The sequence below is a fragment of the Periplaneta americana genome, chromosome 9, assembly GCF_040183065.1.
Source record: "Periplaneta americana isolate PAMFEO1 chromosome 9, P.americana_PAMFEO1_priV1, whole genome shotgun sequence".
NCBI lineage: Eukaryota > Metazoa > Arthropoda > Insecta > Blattodea > Blattidae > Periplaneta > Periplaneta americana.
In genome coordinates, this window is record NC_091125.1 from 162,541,363 (window position 1) to 162,565,066 (window position 23,704).

At 35.4% G+C, this 23,704-nt stretch overlaps 1 protein-coding gene across 1 annotated transcript in view; it reads right to left on the minus strand.

Annotated features, from left to right (window-relative positions):
- Nucleotides 1-3,638: 3,638 nt before the first annotated feature.
- The window catches only part of GCS2alpha (glucosidase 2 subunit alpha), an 87,648-nt gene continuing 67,582 nt past the window's right edge, over nt 3,639-23,704 (minus strand). Inside the window, exons 11-17 of the mRNA XM_069836271.1 lie at nt 23,356-23,613; nt 17,204-17,453; nt 12,766-12,917; nt 11,319-11,432; nt 7,527-7,636; nt 7,090-7,190; nt 3,639-4,077 (exon numbers count right to left, since the gene is read on the minus strand). Coding sequence (XP_069692372.1) covers nt 3,968-4,077; nt 7,090-7,190; nt 7,527-7,636; nt 11,319-11,432; nt 12,766-12,917; nt 17,204-17,453; nt 23,356-23,613 — 1,095 coding nt within the window. The 3' untranslated portion in view covers nt 3,639-3,967. The remainder of the gene's footprint in view (nt 4,078-7,089; nt 7,191-7,526; nt 7,637-11,318; nt 11,433-12,765; nt 12,918-17,203; nt 17,454-23,355; nt 23,614-23,704) is intronic.

The window sequence follows — 23,704 nt, forward strand, 5'->3', positions numbered from 1 at the left end:
AGAGATAGAATTTGATATCGCCTGAAAAATGGTAGGGAATTAAAGTAAACCTAGGACAGAAACAATGATAAATACAAAACTACAGTTGAAACAATGGACAGATTGAAAGATTGAATGGAATGGCATTTAGCTACTAAAAGACAAGTGACAGCTTATGAAATTAGATTTTAGAAGTGAACATCTTTTCTATCAAAATATAAAACAAATGCATATAAAACTGTCAAAGAATATTTTATCCAGAATGCTACATGAAATTCTCCATACAAATCCAGGCTCTAGAAATAACATTCACAATATAGAAAAATAAAGACATTTTTTTTCTTACAGAAAAATCCAAATATACAGCTAAAAAGAAAAAAAATAAATCAAGGAATGTCTATAGAAGTTCCACTGTATATACAAATATAACTGAATTTTTATTTATTAAGCTGCTTGTACACAATCAAATGTTTCTTCCAATTCAATACTTTACAAAAATACTTGTCAAATATTGATCAATAATGAAAAAGATTTGTCAAAGACTGTTTCATACTGCTAAAGATTTGACAAGATTTTAAAACAAGTGCTTGAAGTTCATTGTAATGTAGACCTACCTACCAAATATTACAATATAAATATGTTATTTCTTTGAAGAATACTAGGCTATACAAAATTGAAAGCCCAGATTTTAAAAGATTTTGGCCTTGACAATATATTATTACGAGATATAAAGGCTATTAAAAATTCTACAGCAATATTTAAACATCATTAATTGTATAACCAGGTATAATGTTTTATTTCAATGGTTTAAAAATTTTTGTTATAGATTTCTGCATGATGCTTTATTGTTTTTTAATTGTTAATTTATTCTTTCTCAGCATTCAAGCCACTTTATTATTATTATTATTATTATTATTATTATTTTTTTTACATCCTTTGCTCATTATTGTCTCCTTGGCAACTTCCCCTTGTAGAAAAAGAATAAAATAAACGTTACTTAACTGCACAGTACCCTAAAACGAGGAATGGATATTATTTTAAAACAAAATATTTACGATTAGTATTTGCCTAGGATATAGGTTAGAATCTTCTTCATTAAAAAAAATATCTGTATTGGTTCTTAACTCGAGATATCTGCCTTGCAATCTCCTAATGTGCATTATTTTTCTTCAATTTATTGTGGTATTCTACAGAACCTACAGCATACATGCATGGGTTTATTTCATACAATGAATTAACTCACAAACATTTTTCTTGGCTAGGTCGCCATGTTTTTTTGTGGTTATTGGCACCATAATATTTTCGAATCAAATTGGTAAATTCCTTTAAAGAACTGTCACGTTTTCGACCAATTAGAGCACGTTACTATTACTTTCAAGACAACTGAAGACTTCTAAAGTACCGTAAGTGATTGCACAACAAAACTTGTAAAGGTTTGTGAAGCACTGAATTTGATAAAATTTTGATTGTATACGAGCAGCTTTATTATTCAATTAGAATAATGAGCATCAAACTACATTTACGGAAGAATTCTGAGCTGAATGCTCAGTTGCAGGTATTTATGGGAGAAAAAAAAAAGGATTTTTTTTTGCCACAAACGAAATAAAAAAAACTGCACTGTGTAAAGAATCGTCATCATAATGAAGTTATTCACAAAGATCATGGAAACACATAAACCTAATGCACAATACAACTTTACACCAACCAGTTATCAAAAAGTATTACGTTCAGCATTAATAATACATGTAACATTTGCATTTCAAAATTCGTAAATTTAAATTAACCATCTACCTATCAATGATTTCATAAAAAAGAAAAATCTACCTTACGCTATACGATGTTGATGACTTGAGTTTCATGATTCTTTAGTAATTAATCCAACTGTGGATAATATAAACAGAAAATCTCTTTCACATACATACTAAAAACTTATGGTAAGGCAATCACTTCATAAAACTTGCGATATTTTTAAGTAATAATGTCACATATTGTAATTCTGAAAGAAAAAAATTGCATTACTTTCGGACTGCTGACTAAACATACATAAATACGTATGGAAACCACGAATTTTGCTATCCAAAAGACTTTCATAGTAAAAATAATTTTTATGATAGTATTTTCTGAAAAGGTATTTTTTTTTCTCTTCAAAAATGTTCATGAAGCTGATAATATAAAAGAAGTAAGCATCAACCACTTTTCCACAAATCATTCACATTTAATCTTGTATTTGCCTCAACAATTTTATCAGGTTATCGAGATCCATGCTCAATTCATGAATTATCATCACACCACCTAATGAACTTATCTATGTTAAGCAGTGTATGAAAATCAATATGGCTGTCAGAAATCCTGCTCATTTGTATTAACCGTAGCCGTAAACTTGAATATGGGGATTTTGGACAAAATGCTCCGACACATCAAATGTTGTATTTAGAAAGGAATATTTTTATGGAAAAAAAATATTTTTTTTTTGCAACTATTTTTGTGCAATTTACGACGTCATCGAGAACATTTTTAAATGACACCCTGTAATTTTTTTAACAGCATCTGAAAGAGAATATTTTTATGTAGTATTTCACTTGTTTTGTTATACAGAAATACCACAGCCTAGTATATACAGTCACGAAGGTCAATACGTAGGGAATATGCATCCATAGATAGTTGCTAACCACTAGGATTGCTACTATCGCCACATCAGAGAGAATGCAAAATAGTGCCGGCACAGTCTATTGTTTCTAGTATTCTCAGTTACAAAAAAACCACCTGAAGCTTCGTGACTGTATATACTAGACTGTGGAAATACTATGGTTATGGTTACTATGGTAACAGTTTTAAACTGTTGAACTATTTTGTTAGTCCTGAGTTACGGGAGCAGTTTTATTGATGAAAACGACATAAAACAAGATATTCTTAACAGAAAATGATCTTTTTATGTCTCTGGCAAGTCCATGTTCTCTGATTTTGAATTTCACTTCTAATTTACTCACAGTTGACTAAGAAATAGTTGGACGATTTAGAGAAGTTTTGTAAAAAAGTAAGCATAACTCTTGTTGCATACATCTTCTGTCATCAAATCCTATCATTTGTAAATTACAAAATAAACCATCAATAGGACAAAGTCATAGTCCAATGATACTAACTAGAAAGTGCAACAGTTTGTATAATTCAATCATCTACCTTGTCAGTTTCTGGAATCACTGCTCCATTTTGGCTCAAGTTTCAAACATTAAGAATTCAAGATCTTCTGATTTCGTAACTCAACTTTCCATGAAACTTTTTGAACTTCAAGATATGAAATGATGATGATAATGAAATAGACCAAGCATAAATTCTATGTCAAAGATAATCTCTTATCACATGGATCTGAGATCTAGCTATTAAATGACTAGACACTGAATAGCAAGTACACACAGAACAAAACATAATACTTTATTTACCAAAGCAATAAATGCAGCTAAGGAAACTACTGACATGATTTTGGTGATATGCATCACCGGTGACAGGGAAAAGACTGATATAAGATTCAAATGCTGTTTCCATTATTCTTTCTACTCTATTTTACCGTTATTATTTTCAACTGAATTAGTTCCAGTAGAGTATGAAGATTTTACACTTAACATTAATATGTGACATTACTACTAAGAAATCTCCCAAGTACCAATATGCCTTGCAAAGCATCATGACTCGAAATACAGATTAATGTTTCAATAATCTTCAAGGCCTGATGAGAGACTGGTGCATTGCAAAGTTTATGCACATCAAATCATAAATATGTGTATTACTGAATGTAAACGAGATTAAACCGGTAATGAAATCTTCCAAGATGAATGTAATGAATTTATTTCAGTATGCATAAATCTGGTGACATATGGGATGCCTGCATTTTTTTTTCCTCTTGAGAGCTGATTATTAGGTATTCACAATTTAACTAACTTCACTGTCTTTATGCCTGTCATTTCCTCTGCAAACTACGTACTACTAGTAAATTCTACTGTAGTACTATTGTCCATTCTTCAGCCATACTCACTGCCGGCTTTCTCACAACAAGACTTTGTGTTTCACTATTGTATGTCGTTTCAACTGTCACTTTTCCTTGACCTGTAACAATATATTGGAAACAAGATTTAAGAGAAATCCTTGTAGAAAAACTAGAATAAACAACATACAGTAAAACCCCGATAAGACGCTGTTCAAGGGACCGGGTATAAAATGCATATTAACCGGGACCGCGTATTAGGCGGATATACTAATTTTGACTTATATACAGTATCTATCAGCATTTTTCTTTATTGAAATACATGGTTCATAGAAAGGTAATACAGTATTACTCCATTATGTAATTACTGTACTCTACGTCAAAGACATTTACAATATGTACTGTACTTAATTCTTTCGAAAAAAAAAAAAAGCCATTTATAGTTGTTTGCTGTGTGCGTGTTCTCCAAGTCCTCATGTTTACCACACTTCAGTTTCTGCGATTACATCCTCCCGACATCGCAGCTGTAGTGATTGAGTCGCGATTTTTTAATATCGTTCTTAATGTCGATGATGGGATTCCTAATGAATCAGGGAGTTGTTTCTGAGTAAGAGTACTGTTCTCATCATACTTTCGTAAGATTTCCAATTTTTTCGACACAGAAAGCACTTTTTGTTTAACACTCATTGAAATCACATTCACAGACACTTCAATACACAAAAGGACAACAAACTGTCCAGCAAAAGTTTCCAGAATTTTATTACGGCCGAGTGAGGAATGCTGTTTGAGAGAAAGGGTTAGCAAGAGGGTGAGGTATTGTAACTGTATGTAGGCTTTAACCACGCAGATAAGGAGTCGAATAAGAGAGCGTAACAAGAGGGTGGGGTATACTAAGGTATGAAGTATGAAGGTTTAAATGTGCAGGTAAAGGGTCGAATACCAATACTTTTCAGGTTAATGGCACCAGTGAGTTCAATGACCAAGATGTTTCATTGCTGTTACAGTACATTGCTGAAAATTACATCTAAAATATTCCACAAAAACAGTGCATTATGCAGGACTTCAGCACAACAAACGGGGTATTTTATAAAGGCGTTATATATGAAATGTGCAGGGACCAGACAAAAAAAAGCGTATTACATGGGATAGCGTAATAAGCAGGCGCGTCGTATCGAGGTTCTACTGTATAGTACAGCCCCACTTTATGTCCACAAAACTTCCATTTTCCCACCATTTACACAATTATTTTTTGGTCCCTTCAATTTTCGTATATTCATAATGTTGTGTCCCGTGCTGTAGCATCATAGTGTAAGCAAGGCATCATGCCAGCACTCACATTACAGAATGAGCATCGGTTCGAGTCCTCATGGGGGACGAATTTTCTTATGAAATTTCGGCCAGTGTATGGGATCGGTACCCACCCAACATCGCAATGAATTTGGGGAGCTACAATAGGTAGCTATAACAGTTGGGAATTCATCATGCTAACCACATGATACCCCTGAACTGGTTGGATGATCGTTCACCTCTGCTGAGGCATGTGGACGTGAGGCCAGCAATTAGCTGGTCGACCTTGCCCTTCTATGGGCATCATGCCTAAGATTATTATTATGTTCAATACAGCCCTTTACATTTCATATGTTGGTATTCAATGTGATGCCTACATTACAACAAAAATAAAACGAGCACATAAATGATTGTATGATAGTAATTTTCGTAATGGTTGCTACATTAAAAAGTACCTTCTTATACAGTACATTTATGATATTGAGGAGCAAACTTCCAAAACCTAACATGTCCATTTCCAGAAAATACACTTCAGATGCCAAAAACTTACATCTCTGCAATGAACAAAATATTTTCTATGGTGAAATATTAAAGATTATTTGAGTAGTTTAATATCAAAGACGGACATCTGTTGTCTCCATAGTTTTGATCTAGAGGCACTGTTTGTTTCACAGTGTTCTTTGTAATATTTTAACACAATTTATTTTTGTAGATGTAGTGTGAGAGTTTTTCTTAGGAAAATATTTGGGGCTAAGAGGGATGAAGTTAAATGAGAATGGAGAAAGTTACACAACACTGAACTGCACGCATTGTATTCTTCACCTGACATAATTAGGAACATTAAATCCAGATGTTTGAGATGGGCTGGGCATGTAGCACGTATGGGCGAATCCAGAAATGCATACAGAGTGTTAGTTGGGAGGCCGGAGGGAAAAAGACCTTTAGGGAGGCCGAGACGTAGATGGGAGGATAATATTAAAATGGATTTGAGGGGGGTGGGATATGATGATAGAGAAAGGATTTAATCTTGCTCAGGATAGGGACCAATGGCGGGCTTATGTGAGGGCAGCAATGAACCTCCGGGTTCCTTAAAAGTAAGTAAGTAAGTAAAGTAAGTAAGTAAGCAAGCAAGTAAGTGTGAGATGGTGTGTGGATAAGCTTCAGGGCTTCTACCGCGTTGTCTTGGTGTTATTGGCTGATGTTTCGACCGCTGTATTGTGGCCATCTTCAGAGCAGTTGTTGGATAAGGAAATAGTTTGCCAGTACTAATATATATAGTAGTCTCGATGGGGGGGGGGGGGAAGCCTACGCGAACACTTAAGTAAGTGTGAGAGTTTGCATACAGTTCACCATAACTGAAAAGAGCATGAAAAAATGTATAAGAATCCACATTATCTAAATTTCGATCTGAGGTCAGATGTCCGTCTTTGATATTAAGTTACTCATTTTTTCCCCTACAGATTCATATAAAATTTCACCATAGAACAATCTTCGTTTATTACAGAGTCACATATTTGTAGCATTATCTGAAAATGGATATGTAAGCTTTTGAAAGTTTGCTCCTCACTATGGGAGTACTTATAAATACTGAAAACCTAAGGGACTATATTTAGAGGAAGGTTGGTATGGGTGCTTGTTATAATCGCTAGTAAACTATTTTTTTTTTTTTAATGAGGTGTGTGTTACATTAAATATGCCATATTTCTCCCTAAATTTTAAATTTTGAGACATCTTTCGACTATATGCCATGTTCCTCCCTAAATTTGAAATTCTGAGACATTTTTCAACTATTTCATTTTGTGTGGTTGGTTTAATTCAACAGAAATATACATTTTAATTGTACTTACTTTTACTTTCCACTTGTGCCTTCGTCACTCCTGGTGGCAAACCCAAAATCACAACCCTCTCTAACCATGATTTTGTAGGGTACCGTGCATTATCAATAAATCTAGGAAGAAAACAAAAGAAATACAATATTAAAGAACAAAAACACAACAACATTAAGCACTGAAAGACACCCAAGTAAAATCTTACAAGTTCTTAGTCATGCCAATATAGTCATAATATGATCTCAATCACAGACAATGAAAAAAATTGGTGAAAGCAGAATCACCAACTGCTGAAATGATTTCTTCGTGTAACTGGAGTCCAAAGAGAGGACAGAATACCAAACAGAGTAATTAGGCACTACCTACACCTTTGAAGTAACTGAGAGAGTAACCACAACAGAGAAAGGTGAAAACATTTATCTAAATCATTTTACTAAAGGTAGTTTCTTACTTACTTTGCACTTAATTTATTTGCACTGAATTCCAGAGATATGTACAAGTATTTCTGTTTCCTGTAGTCAAAACTCTGACCGTCATCCATATATAATGTTCCAGATGCAGAACCCTAAAGAACAAAATATCTCAGGATTAATATTGGTACACTTATGCTTGAAATGGACAGTGGCAATGAAAATTCCATAGGCATTTGCCTATGTAACTGCTGAAAACCACAGTTAAACCACAGTCAGTAAATCCATTTATAAATTAATTACTTACTTACTTATTGGCTTTTAAGGAACCCGGAGGTTCATTGCCGCCCTCACATAAGCCCGCCATTGATCCCTATCCTGAGCAAGATTAATCCAGTCTCTACCATCATATCCCACCTCCCTCAAATCCATTTTAATATTATCTTCCCATCTATGTCTCGGCCTCCCCAAAGGTCTTTTTCCCTCCGGCCTCCCAACACTCTATATGCATTTCTTGATTCGCCCATACGTGCTACATGCCCTGCCCATCTCAAACGTCTGGATTTAATGTTCCAAATTATGTCAGGTGAAGAATACAATGCGTGCAGTTCTCCATTCTCCTGTAACTTCATCCCTCTTAGCCCCAAATATTTTCCTAAGAACCTTATTCTCAAACATCCTTAATCTCTGTTCCTCTCTCAAAGTGAGAGTCCAAGTTTCAGAACCATGCAGAACAACCGATAATATAACTGTTTTATAAATTCTAACTTTTAGATTTTTTGACAGCAGACTGGATGACAAAAGCTTCTCAACCGAATAATAACAGGCATTTCCCATATTTATTCTGCATTTAATTTCCTCCCGAGTGTCATTTATATTTGTTACTGTTGCTCCAAGATATTTGAATTTTTCCACCTCTTCGAAGGATAAATCTCCAATTTTTATATTTCCATTTCGTACAATATTCTGGTCACGAGACATAATCATATACTTAGTCTTTTTGGGATTTACTTCCAACCCTATCGCTTTACTTGCTTCAAGTAGAATTTCCGTATTTATAAATTACAATATGTGACACCAACCTCTCTGACCACAGTATACTGTAACAGCTACATCATAAATTTTACTCTATGAGGAGTAGTGGCAGTGGCAGCAGCAGCAGTAGTACAAAGAAGTGGTGTTCATAGTAAAAAGTTGTGGTAATGCCAGTGAAAAGAGTGTAGTAGTATTCATAGTGAAGTTGTGGTATTACTACCTATTCCATTAATGCCATCACATTTTGAAGTTGTGCCTTCATACAGTATTTCTTCCCTCTCCCATTCCTAAGTCAGTAAGAATGTATAAAAGACAACACTGGAAGAACTTCTATTTTCTAACAATACGATGATGTTCTCTGATCTAAGGACAGGCCTTGTAACAATTTAATCACCAAGAATGAAAGAAATTAAAACTTCCTCCAATATTGAAATATCTGAATTAACATGTGTATGGCCCAGTTTCTTCAACCTTTGTTAAATTAATATTTATTTGTCTAATTGCTAATACGTGTTATTTACTATCATTGACTGAGGGAAAAACAAGAAAGTGGTGAACAAAACTACGGATTAGTAATTAAAAACATTCGGGCTCTGGCTTCCCAGTAGCGGTCGACTTCCTTGGGGGATTTCAGAGCAGGGCATTTTGCAAGATGTTGTCTATCCTGTTGATGGCACAAAATGCAGGATGCTGATGGAAGGATGCCAAGACGATTGAGGTGTTTACCCAGGATGTCATGTCCAGTGTTAAGACGAAAGCTTGCAACTGCCAGTCTTCTGGGTTCAGGAGGTATATCCTTCAGCAATTGCCTACGTTGTTGCGAAATGTTTATGTCCAATTCTTTTTTTTTATTTATTTTAGTAGATTATTTTACGACGCTTTATCAACATCTCTGGTTATTTAGCGTCTGAATGAGATGAAGGTGATAATGCTGGTGAAACGAATCCGGGGTCCAACACCGAAAGTTACCCAGCATTTGCTCATATTGGGTTGAGGGAAAACCCCGGAAAAAACCTCAACCAGGTAACTTGCCCCGACCGGGAATCGAACCTGGGCCACCTGGTTTCGCGGCCAGACGCTCTAACCGTTACTCCACAGGTGTGGACTCCAATTCTTGTTGGTGATTATTTTTTGTAGTTGCTTGATATATTGTTTTACTGAGTTAAATGATAAAGGTTTCCGTGGGTTTATTTTGAGAATGGCATCCTTGTTAGCTAATGTGTCAGCCTGTTCATTCCCATGTAGGTTACAATGTCCTGGGATCCATTGTAACACAACTGTTTTGCCATGTTCTTTTAAAGTTGCAAGTATTTTTTGACAATTATTGATTTGTTCTGTGTAAGGGTGATCAGTTTTATTTATGGACAAAATGGCTGCTTTTGAGTCTGAGAGGATGACGGCGTTTGTGAATTTATCCATATGGAATAAAAGTTGATTTAAGGCAACATTAATAGCTTCAATTTCTCCATCATAGGCAGATAGATTATAACCAACTGGGAGATAGAAGCAAAAAAGATAACTAAAAATACCAGCTCCTACATTTCCTTGAGGGTCTGTTTTCGAGCCATCGGTATAAATTTTTATCCAATAGTCTTCCGGATATCTGATGTTGACGGTTTCAAGGGCCAATTGTTTTAAATTTTCTTTACTATGTTGATTTTTGGTGATTTGTTCTAGGAGGTTTATTTCTGATTGAATTATTGGGGTGCGACATAGACCTACCTCCACGTGGTGCACCCTGGACAATGCTTTGCGGCAAAATGGTCTATAATAAGGCAAAGAAAATGAGAAAGCCAACAAATTGTTAAATTATAACAGTGTGTTATTCCATTTTAACTGTAAACTCAACTATGATTGGTCTTAACAGGCTGTTAAAACCTATGTTAATTTAACTGCCCAATTTCATGCAGTTAAATCATTTAACTCTCTGTTAGCATAGAAGTATCCAATATGGCCGGTGCATTAGATGTTGAACTTATATATCTAGATTATTTATAAAATGATATCCATGAATACATAAACAGAGGGGATGATTTCTGTGATTTGACAGACCAGAAGTTCGTACAAAGGTATAGGCTATTTTCTGCCAAGCCTCACTTTTCACTTTGAACTTAGATCCGTTTGTTTGTTTATTCTCAGTAATTGGTTTATACTGCGAAATAATTTCCAGCAGAAGGCTTCTCTCGAACAAAGAGAAATTAGTCCCACGATTTCTATTTGTTCCATTTCATCATCATCATCATCATCATCCTTCACGAATTAGGCCTCTGTAGACCTGTTTCGGCCCCATCTAGCAGTCTTCCTAACGGTCTTCCTGGTCGACGATGTCCTCTAGGTTTATATTGCATCATAATTTTTGGGATACAGCAATACCAATACACCACTCCACGCTATTGTGATACAGACGAGGAAGGACTTCTATCCTCTCTAAATCAAACAATGGAAACAAGCGAGAATCGCAATTGTCAGAGTTCAGAAAACAGAAGTGAGCCTATACTTGGTTATAGGTTATGGTTAACTCTAGAATCTCTGGTCCTAACAGAGGGTTAACAAACAAAATGTTAAAATGTGAAATGTAAAGTTGAAGAAACGCAATATTTTTAACAGCAATTCATACTTTTAGCTTGCAGTTAATTAACTCTATGTTAGGTGCATTTTAACAAAGGTTGAAGAAACCGGGCCTATGTGTCTATGTAACTCCACAGTGAAAAATCATTCTTTCTTGTTATGTATATCATAAAATATGATTTAAGTAAACAAGATAATAATACTGTTGTGATAAATGTGAAATGTAATACTTACATTTTTATCTAATGCCACAATCAATGTATATGGATCATTGTGTGTTAAAGCAGATGATCTACGAATTCTTTCTTTCTTTGGAATTATGGTTCCTCCTCTTTGAAATACAGGAATCTAAAATATGAAGGTGCAGTTAAAAATATGTTGTAAGAATTTATGTTGAGAAATATGCTACTGCAATATGCCTAACAGTAAATCACTCAACTAGAAAAAACATTCATCATGCTTATTTCCACATGTGACTTGTGGTTCTTTATTAACCTGTGCAGTCTAACAGAAATACAGTAAAACCTTGATAAGACGCGCCCGCTTATTACGCTATCCGTGTAATACACTTTTTTTGTCCGGTCCCTGCACATTTCATATGTAACGTCTTTATAAAATACCCTGTTTGTTGCGCTCAAGTCCTGCATAATACGCTGTTTTTGTGGAATATTTTCCATGTAATTTTCAGCAATGAAACATCTTGATCATTGAACTCACTGGTGCCATTAACCTGAAAAGTATTGGCATTCGACCCTTTACCTGCGCATTTAAACCTTTATACTTCATACCTTAGTATACCCCACCCTCTTGTTACGTTCTCTTATTCGACTCCTTATCTGCGTGGTTAAAGCCTAAATACAGTTACAATACCTCACCCTCTTGCTAACCCTCTCTCTCAAACAGCATTCCTCACTCGGCCGTAATAAAAATCTGGAAATTTTTGCTGGTCAGTTTGTTGTCGTTTTGTGTATTGAAGTGTCTGTGAATGTGATTTCAGTGAGTGTTAAACGAAAAGCCCCTTCTGTGTCGGAAAAATTGGAAATCTTACGAAAGTACAATGAGAACAGTACTCTTACTCAGAAACAACTCTCTGATGCATTAGGAATCCCATCATCGACATTAAGAACGGTAATAAAAAATCGCGACTCAATCACTACAGCTGCGACGTCGGGATGTAATCGCAGGAAACTGAAGGGTGGTAAATACGGCAAACAACTATAAATGGCTTTTTTTTTTCGAAAGAATTAAGTACAGTACATATTGTAAATGTCTTTGACGTTACAGTACAGTAATTACATAATGGAGTAATACTGTATTACCTTTCATGAATCATGTATTTCAATAAAGAAAAATGCTAATAGATACTGTATACTGCACAAGTCAAAATTAGTATACCTGCCTAATACACGGTCCTGGTTAATACATGTTTTACACCCGGTCCCTTGAACAGCGTCTTATCGGAGTTTTACTGTATTACATTCAATTAACAAGTGTGCCTGGTGATGTCAATGGGACTGGACTAAGATACGAAAATCAATTCAATCTAAAAATACAAATTTAATTTTTGGAACATATGGTATCTGTGAACAGTATTTCCATGCTGTGATATGTCTTATTTGAAGAATTTCACTTGTTTTGCATACATCAACATTAATTATATGGCATTAATACACTTAATTACCTTGCTTATTGTTACAGGTATTTTAACTGCCCCTCCTCCTTGGATTTTCTTATAGTTATCAATATCGTACCAAATATCTGTGGGTCCTGGGAAGTAAACACTAACTTCCGACACCCCTTTATCTACTACGGGATGGACAAGTAGCTTGTCTCCTGTAATCAAATACATCATTATGATTACGAGTTTTCTTTTTATATAGCAACAATGTGGGACAATTTAATTCCTCTACCATTTTGATGCACTCACGAATTCCATACTCACAGTAAAGTCACTTGTGATTTCAATAGACAATCCTAATTAATGTCCATGGGCTGCAAAAGAAATGCCGAGTCGAAGTCGCTATCAATTTGAAATATTGTGTTACAAGGACTTTGCTTAGAAAACAATAGAAATACAAATACACAGAAGGCATTGCAATAAACTCTGTTATTGCTCTGTTATCATTACATCATTCAGCTTGTTTGTGTATGTCTTCAATAAAAATAAAATAATAATAATATTATACATATATTTATATTTATAATAAAATTGATAATTTTTTTTAATATGAAACTTAACTGGCCGTATATATCGATTGTAACAAGACAGCACCCATGGATGTTATAATTATTTTCGATTTTATTTTTAATACTCGTTTTATTGAATAATATGAAAAATTATAGTTTTGTTTTTGTTCAGTTTCAGTGCCTTTCTTTGCTAGAATGTTGGCTCTCTCATTACTGCTTATACCACAATGTTTAGGAATCCACTGAAGAACTATGATTTTATTTAAACTTTGGATTTGTTTAATCATTGAATGAATTTCTTTTATTTTAGAATAACTCTTCTCAGGTTCTCAGCCAGGTGAGTTGCAGATTAGCTTCCAAGCTTTCGACGGCTAGCTCTGCCATCTTCTTCAGGGAAAGAAGTGATGTGGGACCATGTCTAGCCGGTATATATGCAAAAGTAGGGCTTCCCGCTGCTGGCCAATCAGGAGCTAGTTCCTAGTCCCGACTGCCAGGCGCATTCTGGTTGGTTCTGCTGAGTACAGCATGGAAACCTGCCGTCAATACGCTTAGACCACCAGCACACGGCAGACAGTCGGGACCAGCAAGTAGCTCCTGATTGGCTGCCGGTTCCACCAACCAGAATGCGCCTGGCAGTCGGGACTAGGAACTAGCTCCTGATTGGCCCGCAGCGGGAAGCCCTACTTTTGCATATATATACCAGCTAGACATGGTCCCACATCACTTCATTCCCTGAAGATGGCAGAGCTAGCCGTCGAAAGCTTGGAAGCAAATCTTCAACTCATGTGGCTGAGAACCCAAGAAGAGTTATTCTACATCAAACGCTGGGAAAGCCTCAAGTCATACATTCTTTTATTTTTTTCATTTTTGGTTGATTTGTTCATACTATTAATTGTATTGTGACTCTAGATTCACTTAATATGACTACTGGGTGTTCAGTTCAAAATGTGTCATGGCTTGCTGTATGTCGTCATGTGGCTAGCCAATGAGCCTAGAGAATTCAATCTTCCTACACTTCCGCAGAGGCGTATTACCTAAATGCGAGAGAAGTTGCCTAGCAAGAACGGCGTTCATTCTGAAGATTACTTGCCAGTAGTGGCAAGAATGTGAACTGTTTGGAAACACATACTGAAGTGAGTTTTTTTTCTTACTGTCAGGATATGGGGAGAGGGTTAAGACGATTACTTACGTATTTGTTGACATTAACTTGGACGGTCAACATGGACACGGAGCATTTTGATTTGTGTTTTGGAATGTTGCCGTACGCAATCGATGATAACAAATACCCTGCGTACGACTTGCCCGCACAAAACACAGTTCGAAAGAGGTTATGGTAGCACACAGACTTTACAGACCGCCATCTGTTGCTACGACATTCAAGTTATACCGTACACGTTCTCAAGTTCAGGTTGAACGCCTTGATTAATAAGCAACTTCTCTGACATAAAAGCTGAAACTCGCTTCAAATCGCTGACTCACAACAGTGACGTCACGACACACTTTGAAATGAACACCCAGTATATTCTTGCAATGATGAATCCAAAGAAAAAAATTTTGAAGGGATGTATAAATAGCTTCAACTTCTCCACTAGAATTTGTGGTATTTTCCCCCACATTCTTATAGAAGGAAAAGAATTCACAAGTACCACCTGCTCCAGCTTCTTCCTAAGGATCCATGAGAGAGCCATTTGTGTGTGTGTCCAATTACTTAATAGATATGTTGCATGTAGAGTTTCAAATGTTAGAAATGTTTGCTTCTTGAGGAGAAATATGTTTCTTGTTAATGTTATTTTAGTTTTTTTACGTCTGTTTTCCAAAGTTGAAATGTTGAATGGTTAAGAATTCACATCAATATTATATTTATTTTCTTATTTGTCATAAGAATTAAAAACCGGAGGACTTGTCAAAGAAAGAAAGGAAAAACAATAGTTAAAACAGAAAACAATAATTAAAACAGATAAAAATCACAATAAATTACCACCAATGTAAACCCACATGTTCTTCATCTAAATTGTAGGGACAAATTCTTTTGATATATCTTTTAAGACACCTTAAATCATTCACATTTTTAATTTCATCACACAAATCATTATATATTTTTAAGCCATAGACCATATGTTTGTTGAAACTTCTCAAATGATGTGCTGGAATATTAAAATTAACCTTAAAACGAGTGTTGCAATAATGAAAATCACTATTTTGATAAAAATGGTTCTTATTAGAATGTGTTAATTCCATATAAAGCATAAATGATGTACGATTATCAACACCTGCCATGCATCTTACATGCTTCTGAACAATGAAAACATCACTCATCTTCTGACTTGACCTCCAGAACCATATACCATATGGGCTATTCCATATGAAATCGATTAGTAAAAAACCTCGCATTTTTTTATATTCTAATTTTTTCCCTACTTATACAAGGTGCTGAGGGGAGTGCATTTTCAAAAATATACTATCGAAAGTCAAACGGTTTTCGTACTATTGAGCGACAAATTTAGCGTATTTTATAAAAACAAGCCTCTTTCAGCGCTCAGAACTCTGGAACCATTTACTGCAGAACATTGAACGGGAGCTTATTTTGAAGCTGACATTTGGTAGGTTATGTTAAGAAGTAATCCTTAATTTTATTGTACACAGAGAGACAGATAATCTGATTTTACTTATTTTTAGGCTTTTTGGCCATTTGTAAAAATGTAAAAAAATATTGAGAAAAAACCTTCCATTATTAAGAGGGATTCGGCATTGTTTGCTTAGTGGTACGGCAATAAGTTTCGAGGTTATTAAATAGATTATTTTAACACGCCTAGACTTGAATGGCACAGTACCGCACGCACTGGCCGAGAGCTGAAGATAAGCGAGCATTGGGCGTCATTTTACTCCTGTGTTTATGAAAACTTGTGATAAAGCTAGCACAGCCATGCGCTGCTAGATGACACATCACGTGTTTGTCTCCTGGCCTTGCTTGTCTCGGCTAGCTCCCATCTCACAGTCAGCTGGTTACTTCACGCGCGTACTATTTATTTTCTTTATTTGATATTTTCAATACTTTCTTATCAACATACCATCAGTAAAAAATGTGTGCTTATTTGTACTTTCAATGCAGAACCTAACTATATATTTTTAAATTATTTTTTCCTACCCAAAGGCGTCTTAATGAGGAAAAATCTAAATTTCTCCATTTCCATAAAAAGTACGAAAATCTGTTTATATGTCAATATAAACTTTAATTTCTTGGCATCAAAATAAACCATGATCTTGATCATTGGGTGAAAGGGTTTCGGAGCTACAACAGTTTAAAGTTGCTAATTTTATGAAAATACGATAAATTTAAATATTTTTAATTTAAACACTATGAAGTTCTGATGCCTCAAACTTTGCACAAAGCATTGTATCACAGTTCTCTACGTACAAAAAAAGTTTCATTGTATTTAGAAATTGTAAGATCAATTTTCTCTATATTTCGGTCGATTTGAGATGGAATAGCTCAGATGATAATCTCGATTCTACTTAGGCATAATATAAGGACTGAATGGTTCTATGACAAAGACAAGATCTCAGTTGGATTTCTCAATAAAAAATCGCAAATTTGAACATGCACACAGGATGATGATGTACCAGTACTACCATCAGGTTCTTGGCAATTTAAATGCCAGGCAGACTAGTATTATCACCAGGTTCAAAGTCTTAACAGTGAATTAATTTTAGTTGACAGGTCTGAGTACTTTACGGGGTAGAATATTAGAATATTGCCAGTGGCGAGGTAGTGGAATAACACAAAAATCCAACAATGTCTTTATCTACCACAAATTCCACTTTGTCCTTTTACTGTGATTGGAAATTCGAGCTCATGCATGAAGAACTAACACATCAATTGTTTAGTCACCAGTACGTCTATAAAAATAAATTACCACACAACTGAAACTTACCTAATAAATATTCATCATCCAGAGGAAATGTAGCCACTTCTGAAGGATATTCAACCCAGAGTGGGCGCATCACAGGAGAACCATTCTGTTCATACTCAAAAAACAAAGTGTACCAAAATGGCAGGAAAGAGTAACGTTTGCGAAGTGCTTCCCTTATCAGCGTTAACGTCTGTTCATCAAACAGCCATGGCTCGCGTCTCTTTGTGTCAATGTGTGAGTGAGTCCTCATGAAAGGTTGGAATGCTCCAGCCTGAAAACAAGCAATTATTTCCAAGTTAATAGCGATTTATACATTTTGTTTTACAGAAGAAATACTGAAATCAGAAGTAAACACTGAAATAATGAAACAGTTGTCTTTAGGGAGAATTAATATTAGGTACCCTCCACAAAACTGGCTTCATTTATACACTGATGGATCCTTGATCTCCAGAGAACAAGGTGCCGGTGCAGGTGTTACATGCTGTCTCTTCTCACCTTATAGATCTCTTGGATATGGAACAACAAGTTTTGATGGTGAAATCATTGCAATAAATGAATGTCTCAGGAATCTTCTATGCCACATCAATAAATTTAAAAATGCAGTTATATTGTCAGACTCCAAAGCAGCTATTCTATCAATAGTCTCTAAACACACACCTTCATCTCAAACAGCAGAAATAACTAAAATGCTCTCTCAATTAATATCACTCAATGAAAGAATTATATTCCAATGGATACCATCCCATTGTGGAATCCTGGGAAACGAGAATGAGGATGCTTTAGCAAAGATGGGCAGCACTGCTACTTACAGACCTGTTACTAAATCTACGTATTACTCTGTGAAAAGATTTATTAAATCTACATACTTAGACTTCAACAAACAAAATTTGATAACACAATCCCAAGGGAAAAAATGGAACTCTCTGCATCATAATCCACAGTTAATTCCCGATTTACCACGAAAATCATCTGTAGCTGCATTTAGATTGGCAACAGGCCATGATTGTTTGGTTAAACACCTACATAGAATTGGAATATATATCAGTCCCCTAACTGCCCATTGTGCAACTCAAACCTAGAAATGAATTCGGAACACCTCAAAATCTGTGCTTCATTGGCTGGTCATCATAATATCTTTGAAAAATATTGGAGTGCAAGAGGTCAAATGACTTTATTGTCAAACGCCTGGCATTAGAAAACAACAACAACAACATTTTGTGTGCAATATAATATCAGCTAGTTCATCTTACACTGGTAATGATGTATGACGGATTTAAGAAAATAAAACAGATATTTACAAAGGCAGTGAAGTAAAGTTGATAAGAATTTTGTTGTTAAAAATATACTGACTCGGACTTTGATCACAATACTAAATGTTAACAATATATTACTGAAACATTTTCACACCAGTAGACCTACTGTACTAGTTGCCAAGTGAAGGGTGATTTGATGACACACTGAATCACATGATGTGGGAATAATGATGACTAAGTAGCGAAATTTGAGTCCGCTGGCTATAGGATGATATAAATTTAATAGAAAATCCATAGGTAGTGAATTAAGTACAATTCTCCCCACTAATTTTTTTTTAGTAGGTTATAAGTAAATCCCAAAAAGACAAAGTATATGATTATGTCTCGTGACGAAAATATTGTACGAAATGGAAATATAAAAATTGGAAATTTATCTTTAGAAGAAGTGGAGAAATTCAAATATCTTGGAGCAACAGTAACAAATATATATGATACTCGGGAAGAAATTAAACACAGAATAAATATGGGAAATGCCTGTTATTATTCGGTTGAGAAGCTTTTATCATCCAGTCTGCTGTCAAAAAATCTGAAAGTTAGAATTTATAAAACAGTTATATTACCGGTTGTTCTTTATGGTTGTGAAACTTCGACTCTCACTTTGAGAGAGGAACATAGGTTAAGGGTGTTTGAGAATAAGGTGCTTAGGAAAATATTTGGGGTTAAGAGGGATGAAGTTACAGGAGAAAATGGAGAAAGTTACACAACGCAGAACTGCACGCATTGTATTCTTCACCTGACATAATTAGGAACATTAAATCCAGACGATTGAGATGAGCAGGGCATGTAGCACGTATGGGCGAATCCAGAAATGCATGTAGAGTGTTAGTTGGGAGGCCGGAGGGAAAAAGACCTTTAGGGAGGCCGAGACGTAGATGGGAAGATAATATTAAAATGGATTTGGGGGAGGTGAGATATGATGATAGAGAATGGATTAATCTTGCTCAGGATAGGGACCAATGGCGGGCTTATGTGAGGGCGGCAATGAACCTCCGGGTTCCTTAAAAGCCAGTAAGTAAGTAAGGTTATTTTATGATGCTTCATCAACATCTTAGGTTATTTAACGTCTGAATGAGATGAAGGTGATAATGCCAGTGAAATGAGTCCAGGATCCAGCACCGAAAGTTACCCAGCATTTGCTCATATTGGATTGAGGGAAAACCCTGGGAAAAAACCTCAACCAGGTAACTTGCCCCGACCGGGAATCGAACCCAGGCCACCTGGATTCACGGCCAGACTCACTAACTGTTACTCCACAGGTGTGAACATCAAACGGTAAATCATGAATAAATATTTAATGAGCACAATAAAGGTTAAACAATACAGTACATACATGTGTTAGATATGGGCTAACATTTCCAAGTTACATTTTAAAGAAATTGTCCAGAGTTCTTTGTTTTAAAATAGATCCTCATTTTTTAGCAGCAATGTCACGCCATCTTCTAAGAGTTGGAGTAGCTTCCACTTGCACTTTAGAAGTAATGTACAGGTGCACTTAGAGATGGCCGATATTTCACAAACCGATATTTTGTCACAGGTATTTTTTTGTCACAGATAAACCTGTAACTGATGACGCAAAATATCTGTGACAAAATATCGCTATCGAAATCTGCTCCGTATTCAGTACTCTGTGACTGATATTTTCTCCTCTACGTCGTAGGTTTGCGCGTGCGCATGATACAACAACAGCAATCTGGCGGTAGTTTCTTCATCTTATTATAAATGATGTAGTTATTACACAATTTAAATAATAACACCATTGGTCACCAGTACTTAATCTTGTGTAAAATCCTGTCTGAACAACTGTTTTGTTTTGTAATTATTTTCCAATGTTTTTCCGAATACTTATGTTTCATTAATTTTTATTCTATGACTCAATATTATAATGTTAATGCACGACTTAAAATAATTTATCCATTATATTATATACAATAAAAAGGATCAATTTTTAAAACAATTAGGATAATCATATAACCTCAATTTCTCCATACCCAAGTACATTTAAAAATTATCAAGTGGTTCAATATCTACAATATAACCTCTTGGTATATTAGGTTAACTTTTGACATGTTACTGTTCAGTTAGGTAAGTATTTATTTGTTAATGGTACACGTACATAATTTCTTTGTTGGATTTTCCCATATAAATCACTGATGAGTGGTGTGTATACAGAAATCGTATTCATATTTCATTGCTCTTCAATATTTCCTGCTAATTTTTATCGGTGTGACAAAATATCGGTGTAATTCATACTATGTATCGATATAAAATATCGGTGTGACAAAATCACCGATAAAAGTCACAGATATTTAATTGTCACAATCACAGTTGTCACAGATACTTGAAAATATCGTTTAAGCTCATCTCTAGGTGCACTTACTACAGTATTGTCTACAACAACGATCAGCCTGTTACTGCTTTAAAATGTGTTTTTTTACTTATGTGTATTTTAGTGACCACTGTCAGTGAGTAGGGATTACTGTACTATAGCAATATTTTTCTGAAAGCATGGTATGCACTGTACAACTGATTGATGCGCGATCCCAATTAGTGAAGGGACAACTAAGAAACAGCAAGCACACTCCTTGAAACCTAACAGAAATCTTTAATAGAAATACATTAGCAGTTTGAGGCCAGGGTTATTTCTGTGCATTATGAATGAAAACTCTAAGGCCCAATTGTATAAAACTCCCTGACTAAAGATCAACTTTGATCGAAGATCAGAAAGTGAACCGAGTTCAGACACTTCTTCTATTGTATAAAACTTTTCTGCGATCAAATTACCTTGGTTCAAATGCAATCTAAGTTCACGTGAAAAGAATTTGGCAACATCGCATAAACAGGTGAAGTTTGTGATGCGCAGGCCATGTTGTACAGGTTTGTTCAGTGTTGCCAATATAGCGACCTCTAACTCTTTTTCAACGACAATTTCTTTTAACTTTTATATTGCTTAAATAGGGATTTAGCGACCTTTTTAGCACCCCATAGTGACAAAATGTAATCTTTCTTTGTTAATAATGAGAAATCTAGCTACTTTCCAACTACTTTTTGGTAACTTTCCATACACTCTTGTTGGAGACACTGGTTTGTTTTGTGCATTGTAAATAATGGCAGACAATAAGAAGAAGGTTGACCGTTCTCCAAATTGTTATCATGTTATGGTGCTTGATACTGCTAAACATAATAAAGCTTTATAAAACGACAATTTTCGTTTAGTAATACAGTTAATTGAAAATTTATGAATGTACCTATCATATCCATTAATAATTAATGGCTGTTATAAACATAATATAATTATAGGTTATGTTATTTCATACTGCTGAACACGATAGAGCCTTATAAAATATAAGAATGTTTGTGTATTTAGGCAAGAAATTGAAAAAAATATATAAATGTACCTACCATATCTATTAATATTAATAATAATAATGGATATTTTATTTGCACAATCTGTCACTCGTATATTTCAAACAGAAAAGAAATAACTGAACTTGGATCATCTAACCTAATCGGAGAAATTTCTTCAGTCAAAGTTGACTTTAGTTTGAGACAAATTAATCTCAGATTAGACTTCATACAACACAAAATTCCAAGTTCAGTTAGAACGAGGATCAATTTAACCTCTGATCTAAGATTAAATGGTTTATACAATCAGCCCTAAGAGGGACAGTTTTACCTGTATTGTACATGGAAAATTGAAAGAAAGTTCAAAATGTAACACATTCGGAAGTGAGAAAAACGTATTTTTGGACCATCGGATCTGTGCCCCCGTAAGATATGCGACCTGAACCCTAATTCCTTCTCAGCCTCGGTAATTCATTTCCCTCCCTGCATTCCTATCTCTCTCTTTTCTAGCTCTCTTCCTTTCTCTCCCCCACCATTCACAATTTTGAGTCTTCTTGTGGGACAGTTTATTCGCACTTGCAGTCCAGTGTTGTCAACTCAACATGAACACTGTAACACGGAGTGGCGAAAGAAATATTAAGCAAGTACGTAATAGCATTTTGCGATGAAGAGAAACAAACAGGTCAATATCTGTTTCCTATAAATCAGGCAACGAAAAGAGCAGCTGCGATCACAGGTGAGGCTTATTTTATTTCAATTGATTACGTATTAAAATTACTTACTTAACTAATATTGATAATACAACATTTTATGTAATTTATATAGGCAGGTCAGAGCACCTAACAAAGAAAATCAGGAGAGAGAGAGGCTGTGCAGGAGATGAAAAGCTAGAATCACCAGGGAAGAACAGACCAAGGGAACCTTTAATTCTTGTAGATGATATGAACCAATGTATTTTAAAAAGAAAGATACAAGAATTTTATACCGTGTAGAATGAAGTTCCGACATCGAAGAAATTACTGAAGGTTGCGAGAGACAAAATTTTCCAAGGTTGGAGAGAAACACTGCGGAAAGTGATTCGAGACATGGGATTTAGGTTTAAAAAATATAGAAATACAAGATGTATTTTGATTGAAAGAAATGATATTGTAGCATGGAGGACCAGTTATTTATGATACCGTTTGATGGAAGTTTGGCAACATCCCTATTCGGCAAGATTCGTGGCCTTCTGTTTAACGTGGTGGGAGGAAAGCGGGTGGAATGGAGTGAGTACAGGCGTTAACTTTTTCAAGAATGACTACAGCGCTGAAGGGGCACAGATCCGATGGTCCGACAATACATGCCAACAACATATAAAAATGGAATTTTACTCCAGTTTTATGTAAAATTTTAATTTTCTTAAGACTGGCTCGAATTACATGGAACCACGAAATACCGGGGTTCTACGGTACTTTCATTATGTAAGCACCTCTTTAAATAAAGAGTATAAATCTTGATTAAATCTGTAGTGGTTCTTACCTGGTACCATCTGGTGAAGAGCTCAGAGTCTGGGTTCCTGAAGAAGCCACCAACATCTGCTCCACAGAAAGAGATGCCTGCTACTGCCAGGGACAAGCACATCGGTATTGTGATTCTGAGGTGGCCCCACTCAGCTGTGTTGTCGCCAGTCCACACAGATGTGAACCGCTGCGAACCTGCATAGTGAGACCGTGTAAGGATGAATGGTCGTAGCTTGCCCCCTGACCTCTGCAGCAAGCCTTCATATGTGGCCATTGTCTGAAACACAACAATCAACAAATATGTAACACAAATGTAAATTGCTATACACATGGGTCACGTACAAGTGCAATGGATTTTGTTTTCCTTC